Source organism: Diabrotica virgifera, chromosome 9 (assembly GCF_917563875.1).
Source record: "Diabrotica virgifera virgifera chromosome 9, PGI_DIABVI_V3a".
NCBI lineage: Eukaryota > Metazoa > Arthropoda > Insecta > Coleoptera > Chrysomelidae > Diabrotica > Diabrotica virgifera.
Window position 1 is genome coordinate 51,844,647 of NC_065451.1, and position 12,447 is coordinate 51,857,093.

The 12,447-nt window shown below is 34.1% G+C and overlaps 1 protein-coding gene across 6 annotated transcripts in view; it reads right to left on the minus strand.

The window, feature by feature from the left end:
• Positions 1 to 1,160: 1,160 nt before the first annotated feature.
• Positions 1,161 to 12,447, minus strand: part of LOC114327196 (ATP-binding cassette sub-family C member 4) — a 206,232-nt gene continuing 194,945 nt past the window's right edge. For all 6 annotated transcript variants that reach the window (XM_028275727.1, XM_050660971.1, XM_028275730.2 and 3 more), the window contains 2 exons: positions 8,501 to 9,012; positions 1,161 to 1,716 (listed from right to left, as the gene is read on the minus strand). In XM_028275727.1, the coding sequence (XP_028131528.1) occupies positions 1,243 to 1,716; positions 8,501 to 9,012 (986 nt within the window). In that variant the 3' untranslated portion in view covers positions 1,161 to 1,242. The remainder of the gene's footprint in view (positions 1,717 to 8,500; positions 9,013 to 12,447) is intronic.

Consider the following 12,447-nt stretch of genomic DNA (forward strand, 5'->3'; position numbering starts at 1 on the left):
AAGTACCCCGCTCATTAGCTATGAGTACTATGTGATCAAAAAACCGGTAAAAGGCTGAAAGCAAAGATATAAAAGAGTGTGGTAAGGTCTGTTAAAAGGGAAAGGAAGATGGAAGGGAAAGGAAGATGGAAGTAAGTGAAATTAAAATGTGACCGTGGATCTTGGATGGAACTAGAAGGGATAAGATCAAGATCGCCGTGATTAGGGAAAGAATCCAGTAAACTACCGTCTCGATAATCTTCAAGAACAAAGACTACCCTGTTTTGGTCACGCTAGACGTAGAAAAAAAGAATTATGTGGAACAAAGGAGACAGCTGTAGAAAGTTAAAGGAAAGAGGTGTAGATGAAAGCCGAGGATATGGAAAGACTGTGTAGCAGTCAGACCATGGAAATGAAAGGTTAATAATAGAACAAACCCAAATAGAAAAAATTAAGACTTACAAATATCTGGGCACATGGGTTGATGACAAAAATGACTAAAGCAAAGAAATTAAAGTCTGAATTGAAACTGCAAGGCAAGCATTTATAAAAACGAAGACACTGCTTACAAACAAAGACCTTCAGGTGCCTCTCAGATTGAGGGCTCTAAGATGCTACATCTTTTCTATATTGCTATACGGAATGGAAGCTTGGATATTGAAGAGACAACACATAAGAAGAATAGAAGCGTTCGAAATCTGGTGTTACAGAAGAATATTGAAAATTCAGTGGGTTCAAAGGATTACCAATGTTAAAGTGCTACGACGTTTAATTAAGGAGTTAGAAATTTTGAAGAGTATAAAAACTAGAAAGCTGGAGTACTTTGGTCACATTACCAGAGGAGAAAAATATGAGTTGCTGAGAATTATTATGCAAGGAAGGATCCAAGGAAGAAGAAGCATAGGAAGAAGACGTATCTCCTGGCTGAGGAACCTTAGAGAATGGTTTAACTGTAGTTCATTACAACTATTCAGAGCAGCAGCCAACAAAGTGACCATAGCCATTATGATATCCAACCTCCGATAGGAGAGAGAACTTTAAGAAGAAGAAGTGTAGCAGTGAAAGTTAGGTAGAAAGGTTAAGGTGAACAAGACACGATAGAAAGGAATGAATGGCGAAAAAGTGTAAGGAATAGCCATTCCTGAAAAGGGAAGAATGGGGAAAAAGAAAGATAGAAAAAATTCATTTTTTAAAACAAATATATTTCTATTCCTTATTTATAAAATAACATTAAAATAATTATAAAAAAAATATATCTAAAAATTAACTACTACTACTATTGTGTATGTTATAATAACTTTGTTTCGCGATATCACTTAAATGCGCAGCCATATTTTTACCGGTATTCCTAACTAAGCCATAAAATATAGTCTTTTTATTTTGTAATAACGTATATGGATGATCGAACTCAACAGCTTCTCCGGCGTTCATCACTAACACTTTGTTAGAGTCCATAACCGTGTTTAGTCTGTGAGCGATCGTCAGCACTGTGCATTCGGCGAACTTTTCCCGGATAGTTTTTTGGATAATAGCGTCCGTCATCGGATCAACGTTAGCGGTCGCTTCATCTAGAACTAAGATTTTGTTGTTTCTGATGATAGCTCTCGCTAAGCAGAGTAGCTGCCGTTGACCTACACTGAAGTTGGATCCACCCTCCGCCATCTTGCCGTATAGATTGTGTCTCATCTCTTCCACTGCATGTTTCAATTCCACCTCGTCTAAGGCGGCCCAAAGAACCTAAACACAAAATCCAGATTAAAAACTTTCTGCCTATAAAATTTAAATAATATTGGGAAAGTAATGCCATACGATTTATAAAGCAAATATAGTCTACAGCCCCATGCCTGCTAGCTATCTGTGGATTGATCTGATTCATTTTAGAAGCCTTCATTTTAATGTCTAATGCACAATACAAAATGGTATAAACCTCTGCCTGGGATACAGAGGTATATTCTCCTAGTGCAGTATAAATACACGTACCCAAACTTATATGGAATTAACTGGAACATGAAGTAAAAACCACTTCTATGTAAAAGGTATATTTACTAAAAATTTTTAGAATCCCAATGGATTCAATAAAATGAGTTCATCAGAACGTTTTCAAACCTATCGGTCCATCATCAGTGAATTTGAATACTTGCAAAATAGCCCCAGAACCAAACAATGGTTGTGATTATAAATAGATCTACATTATGTTAAAATAAATTTAAAATGGCTAAACGCCGATGTTCAGGGATTAAACCTCTGGGAACATGACAGAGGTTTAATCCCTGAACATTATGGGGACATTATGTTCCCAGAGGTTTAATCTCTGAACATCGGCGTTTAGCCATTTTAAATTTATTTTAACATAATGTAGATCTATTTATAATCACAACCATTGTTTGGTTCTGGGGCTATTTTGCAAGTATTCAAATTCACTGATGATGGACCGATAGGTTGGAAAACGTTCTGATGAACTCATTTTATTGAATCCATTGGGATTCTAAAAATTTTTAGTAAATATACCTTTTACATAGAAGTGGTTTTTACTTCATGTTCCAGTTTGTTTAACTATAAGGTATACAGCCAACCCAGGGAACTACCCCTTTTTAGTTTATATGGAATTATATGATCAGAAATCAACCCCATTTACTCCACAAGGATCAGTTCTAGCTCCACTGTTGTACATACTCTACAACAGTGACCTGTGAAACCAAAATATCCCAGGCACACGTCTGTTTCTCTATGCAGACGACACGGCTCTACTCACAACAACTACACGATACAATCCACAACTCATTCACAGAAGAGCTCAGGCTCTGCTAGACGCGGTCGAAGAATGGTATTGTAAGTGGAGAGTTACGTTGAACGCGAATAAAACAACAACATTTGTGTTTCGTGCCTCCTCTGTGTCACTCAGAATCATCAGAAATGAAGACGACCAATACTCACTGAGACTGGTGGGAAAAAGGCTCGTGCTTAGCCCGACTGCAACCTATTTGGGAGTTCTGTTTACCAGGACTTTCAACTGGGATGCAGATCTAAAGGCAACTTTAGATAGGGTAAGAAATAGAGCCATACTTCTCAACCCTCTCCCAGGGAGAATTGGCAAGACACACACGAAAACTCTCATCCACACTTACAAGACTTATATTCGACCCCTCATTGAGTACAAAGCAGGTCTCTATAGCCTTTTCAGCAGAGCACAGAAAGTGAGGTTGTTGCGAGTGAAACGTAGAATCCTGCGTAGAGCAAACTACGAGCACTGGAGATTCCCATTTAATGAAATCCATAACCTGTCTAATATCCCCACAATTATCGAGAGAATAAACTTTCTGAACAGGAACTTCACATCTAAAGTAATCAACGGTCCCCTCTCTGACACACAACAATCGCTCAAATGTTCCTGTTCTTCTCTTGGCAACGTATTCTGCCACCGAAAGCCCAAACGGAAAAAGATTCACCCACCGTCCGCTCTAATGGAAACATGCATTGACGAACTCCCGGCAGAATACGACGAAATCCTTGAGGCTACTCCGCTAGCCTACCGTACCCTCCTCTTCTAACTCATCTTCCCTACCCCGAACAGGGAAAATCTGGTTTTTGCAGTTTTCCAACTTTATTGCACAATTATACCTGTTCGACCTAAAAAAATAGCCGCCACTATTTTCTACCACTTAAACGCACACTGTCCACACAATGCTCAAAACCACCTCCTGACCACCGACGCAGAATTCAGGCTTGCTTGTCCATTGTACAATGGTTTTTAGGGAGCTTTTAGAAAGCACGGACAGTACACACACTTGTCTATGGAACCAACATCAATTCCATCAAACCCTCTTCTCTGATCTCTGACAGTCAGCTGAACTACCACCGTCAGGCAACACACACACTCAGGCCAACCACACCTTGCCCCAGAGTTTATTCGGAATGTTTGCTTTTTCTGCCTCACTAACTACATTCAACACATACCCTGAAGAGGACAAAATCCTAAACAGGGACAACTCAATGAATCCTTTCCAAATAAAGAAATCCTTTATCCCTACACGAAACCAACATTGAGGACTTATATGGACATGTATTTCAAAGTAATATTTATTTAAAAAAAGACTAAGTTTTCACTCTAATGGCATATAAAACGACATAATGCTGTTCTCCATCCCACCAGAATGAAAACAATGGGAACCTTCTCTGGTTACACCTCCGAGGCTTCTCCAATTTGCAAGCCATACGGATACTGAGACTAAGGAAGATGGGGGAATTCTACAATTTACAATTCACGTCCCATCTGCTCAGCGCCGTAAAGTTCCAACGAAAATGGTTCCCTTCATACTCCACACAGAGTAAATGTAAATCAAAAATGAATAACCATTTTCAATTTCGTTGCAAAACGAAAAAACAGCCGAACCATATTCTAGTCCAATCAGAGAGTGCTGCAAGCACCCCTACCGGTTTCGAAACTTATTAGTCTCTCATCAGGAGGCACATATGCTGCTCTCCCTGATCCAACCAAAACAAACCCCAGCGTGCAGTCCCGGATTGCAACGAACGAAATTGAAAATGGTTATTCATTTTTAATATTTATTTCTTTTGAAAAAACTTGTTAGTGTTGCGAAGAATAAAGGTTTTTATTGAAAATAAACAAATAAGAAGATCGGATAGTACAGCTCGGTACGGTATAGGTTATTTGCTTGAGTTGCACATTGAACGAAAATAAATAAACTAACTTTTGCGTCCAAAAACGAAAATATGCCTCATGTGGGGTTATAGAACTTACAACGAGGAAATATTAATTATTGGTCTTGTGGAGAAAGTAATGTTCTCAGAGGGACATAGCTGTAGAACTAGGCTTAATACAGGGAGTTCTGTCCAAAACCTATGCTAGGTAACAGGAACTAGAAAAGTTCAAAAATAAAGCAAGGGAAAGTCGCCAAAAGTAATATCGGCTCTCCACGATCGTTTAATTGTCCAATCATCTGGAAGACACCCAACCATTTCTCACCTGCAGCTCCAAAGGCAGCTTTTGGAAGCTACAGGTGTAATTGTTTCAGTTGAAATGATAAGAAGAAGAGTTCGTACTAAGAAGTATATCGCAAGAGACAGTTATGGGTTCCCGAGTTATCCAGGCAGCACAAGATTGATCGCCTAAATTGATGTCTTCACCACCAAAACTGGAAGATTTTGAATTGACAAAATGTGCTATTTTCAAAAAAGTCAGGATTTGTGTACAATCAGATGACCCACGAAATCGTGTACTTAGAGGTCGAGGAAGACAAGCAAGAACTAAAACTGTCAGATCTGTTCACAAATATACAAGACGTGTAATGTGTAATGTGTAATGTTCTGGAGAGGAATGGTGATCCGTAAAAAACTGCTTTAATTTTCATCCAATCAACTTTAACTGCTCACAGGTATGTTGATATTCTGTAGTCAGGCCCTGGAGAGGTGCAACAGGAGAAAATTTAATTTTATTGCATGATAATGGACCTCTATATACCATTAGAGTAACTACATACATCATTGAAGCAGAAGGTATCCCTTGTTTGGAGTGGCCTGCTTGCTCACCCGAGCTTATTCCTATAGAGTATTTATGGGATATTCTTAAAAGAAAAAATAGAGCTCGCCGGGATAATCCACAAAACACCGCACGGCTAGTACAAGCTGCTCTTAAAGGATGGGAGCAACCTACCACAACAAAATGTTGATAATTTGATTAGGAGCGTGCCCACGCAAACTGAAATCTGCACAAGGACTAGAGGTGATAAAACTGACACCCACAAAATAAAAAAAAAAATAAATAAAAACAATTTAAACATTATTCGTTTTACATTTAAATTTTGTATGCTATTGACTTTAAAACAACTACTTTCAATTTGTTTGTTAAATAAGATAACGAACACAGATGTGTTTTCGTTGCAACAACAATAACTTATAAGGATATGTGTTGATAGATTATAATTAACTATTTATAATGGTAAATAAGCCACAATTTTACCAAAAAATATTTTATTAACGTTTCTAAGCCCAAATCGGGTTTCGTTGTCAAAATACAAAATACTACTAAAATAAACAAAAATGTTGTTGCTAAGTAAAAAAATTCTTCTAATAATTTATTTAATCTGACTCATTTATATTGGCAATTCAGACGTATATTTTACATTTTAAAGTATAAGACTTTAAAATGATATCGTTAATATTTATGAGTTGCATTCCTGGGACGACTTTACTAAAAGATAGTTCATTCGATTACATGAAATCAATCCCAACTCAAGAATATACGTCATAAACAAATTTCATAGCATGTGATCTGTCTTTAAAAAGACAACCAAATGCAACGATGACTGTAAAACTCTCGCGTTAGAGATTCCATAGTAAATCACGAGGGAAAAGCAGGAAAAAACCTCGTGATACTATCCCGACATCGTAAACGTCTTACATTTAATTTACTTTCAAAAAACTAATACCAAATTCTGATTTTAATATGTTTAAATTATAAATAATATTAATAATACATAGATATACAATAAGTAATACTAAAATATAAAATTTGTACTAATTACTAAATTGATTGGTAAGTCAATAACATATCGAGTATATTTCTTCCTTTTTGGATTCTCCCCAATATCTTCTGTCTTAAAATATGAGGTTTGTAATATTATACAGGGTATTTTAAAAGATATTTACGTTTTTTTATTAATTTCGTAGCAACGTTCACACCCTGTAGAATTGTAATAGTTTGACATTAAAAACTCTGCTTACATTCAAGTGATTTTTAATATAGTCTACTATTGTTAAGAATCAATAGTATAGCTAATTTTGAAATTTTACTATACAGGGTTGGTCGAAACTCGGAATGAATATTTTCTGTATTTTAGTATTGTAATGAAATTATATTTCATGGTACTTTTTTATTTTATAAGTATTCCCTATACCTAATTGCTTTAATTTGTGAGTTATTGGTGATTCAATCTAAACATTAATTGCAACAAAAAATACGTAAAATTTTATTAGGTTGGCCGTGAAAAAATTCAGTCACAAATAATTTTGCAGAAATAAATACATATTAATCCAGACTGATCCTTAAAATTACCAATAATGGTTTAGCTATCAAAATACCTACGTAGTTAAGATTGTTGGTGCGATGAACAATTAAGCACAAATTAAAGCAGATAGGTGCAGAGAATGCTTAAGAAATAAAAAAGTACCATAAAATATCATTTCATTACAATACTAAAATACAGGGTGTTCCATTTAAGAAAACTCAGAAAATACTCACTCCGAGTTTCGACCAACCCTGTATACTAAAATTAAAAATTTAGCTATACTAATGATTCCTAACAATAGTAGACTATATTAAAAATCACTTGAACGTAAGTAGAGTTTTAGATATCAAACTACTACAATTCTACAGGGTGTGACTATTGCTACGAAATTAATAAATAACGTAATTATTTTTTAAAATATCCTGTATAAAATTACAAAACCTCATATTTTAAGAAAGACGACGTCAAAGAGAATCCAAAAATGTAAAAATATACAGGGTGTCCCATTTAAAAAAACGAAGTTATAAGCGACTTCCGGTATAACCGGAAGTAGCAAATAGATGAAAATATTTTCATTAAATAGATGACTCTTCAAAATCCCTTAATTAAAATTTTCATGATTCTGTTGCCTTTAGTTCTCGAGATATTTCTAATAGGCCCTTTATCTGCCTCACCCTGTATATGTATTATTAATATTATTTATAATTTAAACCTATTTAAGTCAGAATTTGGTATTATATTTTTTGAAAGTAAATTAAATGTAAGACGTTTACGATGTCGGGATAGTATCACGAGGTTTTTCCTGGGCCCAGAGCACGCCAAATAGAATGCTATTTTGCTGACGTCACAAAATAGAATTTTATACTGGGAGAATCGACGGTTGCTAGGCAACGTGACGTCACTAAAATAGAATTCTATTTGGCGTGCTCTCGCACCAGGTTTTCCCTCGCGATCTACTATAGAATCTCTAACGCGAGAATTTTACTGTCATCGTTGCATTTGGTTGTCTTTTTAAAGACAGATCACATGCTATGATATTTTTTTGTGACAGATATTCTTGAGTTGGGATTGATTTCATGTAATCGAATGAACTATCTTTTAGTAAAGTCGTCCCAGAAACGTAACTCATAAATATTGACGATATCATTTTAAAGTCTTCTACTTTAAAATGTATAACATACGACTGAATTGCCAATATAAATGAGTCAGATTAAATAAATTATTACAAGAATATTTTTTTACTTAGCAACAAAATTTTTGTTTATTTTAGTAGTATTTTGTATTTTGACAACGAAACCCGATTTGGGCTTCGAAACGTTAATAAAATCTTTTTTTGGTAAAATTGTGGTTTATTTCCCATTATAAACAGTTGATTCTAAAAATGCCACAAGGAACTAGCTTCAGAACAATATTAGATTATAATTGTTTTAAAGCAACTTCATATGATGTCAAAGATAATAATTGAATATACTTTCCCAAGGCAAAAGGATACTTACCTTATCACTGTAATCATCGAATGGATCCAAATTTTTCCTAAGCGTCCCCGAGAAAAGCACAGGTTCTTGTGGAATAATAGATATCTTAGACCTCAACACCTTCAGCTCAACAGTATTTATATCGACATTATCTATGATTAAGCTTCCTTCATTTATTGCCAGTCTGAATAACGCTTGGATCAAAGATGACTTCCCAGCACCCGTTCTTCCAACGATGCCAATTTTTTCTCTCGGTTTTATCTCGAAATTAAGATTTTTAAGTACACAAGGAGCTTCCAAGGAGTACCTCAAACTCATATTTTTGAACGTTAGGCTTCCTGAACTTGGCCAATCTGCTGGAGGTTGTTTTCTCTCGTTATCTGATTCTATGGGTAGGTCGGTATATTCTTGTGTCCTTTCTACTGAAGTCATTTGGTTTTCTAGTTCGCTCCATTCTCGCATTACCCATTGGAACATTCCTGATAATGTAATTGCCTGAGTCAGTGAAAGACCGACATTTCCTCCCAATGAATCTGTAGCAGAAAAAAATTATATCAAGACAAAAATCCAATAAAACAATAATATACTGATGGCTACAAGAAATGGAAAACTTTATATACGGTTATTTTTTTTTGATCAAAAGTATTCCTTTGCAGGCCTTATCTAAAAATATATGTGATAAAATTTTTACCACGATATTTTTTCTTTAACTGAAGTATTTTCCTTTTTTTTCGCAAAAACAACAAACTTTGTGTATTTGCGTATTTTAATTCATAATATGGAAAATTGCTATTATAAAAAGTTGTTTAGAATTAAAAATTATGTTTTAATTTGCAATTATATCATTCTAATTTAAATATTTTGAACTATATAAAGGTAGTCTTTATCGAAATTCATATTTTTTATATACCTCGTATAAAATTAATAAAATTTGATATATGATGATTATAAATGAAAATGTTGTTGGTATCCATAATTTGAGAAAAATTTTCAAATCTTTTTCCATTAGAAGGATGCACATTACATATCAGACCATAATTTTTTATTCCAAACAACATTTCATATGGTCGGTTCGCTAAACTCAGACACAACTGGCTAGTGATTTTAGTCAGTAATTTTGCCAATTTGGCAAAAAAAATTACTTAATAGTTAATAATTACTATATAATTAGTAATTTTGCCAATTTTGTCAAAATTGATTACCTACTAAAATCACTAGCCAGTTTTGTCTGAGTTTAGCGAACCGACTATAATAACAATTTTCATTTCATAACAAATGGAACAGTCCGTTTATCATTAAAGGGGAGGCCGTATACTCGTATAAACCTTTTTAAAGTTTTTAATAAATTATTGCTTTCAAAATATATAGCCCAGTAAATGAACGGGAAATTCGGCGATACCGTGTAATTTTCAGGGGCAACTCCGAATGGCATGAAAATTTGGTTAGGTTCTACTTACCCTCCACTTCAAAGTTGAAACTGTGCCGTTGGTTGCTTTTACTTGGGGGGTGACAGTCACCCCTTCTCGGGGGTGAAAAAACATACGTTCAAGATAAGACCGGAAATAGATAAATTGACTGATTTTAAGCAACTTTTATCCTATAGAGTTTTTTACTTAAGTCAATACTTTTCGAGTTATTTGCCATTGAAAATGTTGATTTTTCGACAAAAAAACTACGTTTTCAGACGGTTTTTCGCAAATAACTCAAAAAGTAAAAATTTTATAGAAAAAATATTCTAAGTAAAAGTGTAGCTCATAAAAAACCCAAAAAAATGGTGTATCACTAAAGTATATCAGTCAAATAAAAACAAAGTTGTAGCTCATGAAAAATACGTTCTTATTCGTCTAATTTCAAATCGAATATTTCAGGGTGAAATCACCGAAAAATTAAGCACTTTTCGGGAAAAACCCATTTAAACTTTTTTAAAGTGGTTATAAAAAGCTTTGTTTTAATTGTTAACAAAAATTTTTGGCATTACAAATAAGAGAGTTACGCTCAAAATAAAGTTGGCCCTCTTTTTTTTTGTAAAAAATCATGAAAATCTCGCCGTGTTTAGCTCCCCAAATGAAATTAATCGCTACCGCTTTACAAACAATTTACTTACCTATCTATTTTTTATATTATCTGTCAGTCTCACCGGTTTAATGTGTTTATTTTTGAAAGGGTTATAATTGAGAAAGCTTGAATGGGTCACTAATCACTAGTGTATGCAAATTTTGAACAGCCATATCTTAACCAATTTTTGTCTTACGGAGAAACAAAATGAAACTAGCATATTTATAATAGCAAAACCTACATTTTTTACTGTTTAAGATTTTTCTTACCACTAATACTTTTTAAGATATTTTGAAAAAATGAAATTTTTCAAACATTTTTAGAACATTTTTTTTACTATAAAACCAAATGTTTTCAAAAATAAGCACTTCAAACCAATCAAACTTACAGATCATATAAACAATACACATACAGTTAAAATAGATTTAAAGCCAAAACGATTAATTTCATTTAGAGTGCTAAATATGCTAAATAGAGGGAGGTTTTCACGATTTTTTTTACCAAAAAAAAGGGGCCAACTTTTTTTTTCAGTGTAACTCTTTTATTTTTGATGCTGTAAAAAAAATAATAAGCTTTTTTCGATACTTTAAAAATGTTAATAAGGTTTTCCCGAAAAACGCTTCTTTCTTCGGTGATTTCGCGTTGAATTATTCGACTTGGAATTAGACGAATAAGAACGTATTTTTCATGAGCTACAACTTTGCTTCTACTCAATTTGTAGACTTTACTGGTACACCATTTTTTTCGCTTTTTTATAGGCTACACTTTTGCTAAAAATATTTTTTTCGATAAAATATTTACTTTTTGAGTTATTTGGGAAAAACGGTCTGAAAACGTAGTTTTTTTGTCGAAAAATCAACATTTGAAATCGCGAATAATTCGAAAAGTATTGAATTACGTAAAAAACTTTATAGAACAAGAGGTGCTGAAAATAAGTCAATTTATCCATTTCCGGCCTTATTTTAAAAACGCGTTTTTCACCCCCCGAGAAGGGGTAAATGTCACCCCCCAAGTAAAAGCAACCTACGGCACAAATTCAACTTTGAAGTGGAGGGTAAGTAGAACCTAAATCCAAATTTTCATGCAATTCGGAGTTGCCCCTGGAAATTACACTCCAAAACGGTTATTTATTGGGCTAATACTCAAACTGTAGTTTTGAACATCTTATTTATTTTATATTATAATAATTAAATTCACTATTAAATGTCGCTGATATTTTATTAATACTTCATTTAAAATTTAGTTTGACATTCACGAAGTGTCAACCTCAAATGTAAATACCCTATGCTTTGCTTGATAAATTCATATTAAAAAGCTAGCCTACTTACTAGCAACGATTTCAGCTGACGGTTAGTGTGTCGGCAGAAAATAAAATTATTGTGGCGTGACATTTTAGATTTTTAGGTTGATTATCTCGAAGACGGTTAGAGATATCGAAATGCCGTTTTCAGATTTGGATTCAGAAGACAAAACTACATAAGAAACTATCGATAAAGCTGCTCTAAGTATTACAGGAGCGGCAACGCAATAACACACACTTTGCGAATTTATAAATGAAAAGTTTTCGTTGAAAAGACAAGAACGTTTATTTCTGTGTATTTATCTTTAGTTTATTTGTAAGTTATTTCGGTTTGTTTTTAATTTACCCAAAAAATTAAAATGCCAAGAGTTCACGGTCGTTGGCAATTTAGCAAAACGAACGCATTATAGGTACGAAAGAGGTCAGTTTTGGTTTACGGGAAATTTCACGAAGGGATGAAGCTAATCCATCATCTGTGCGGTGATAAAAGTTTGAAGGAGGTGGTCCAATGATGAGACTTATGGGCATCGTAGAGAATCTAGGCGTCCTAGACTATTGCCAGGCCGTAATTTTCGCCATTTTAGACTTCTTGCTCTCAGAACACTTATAGCAG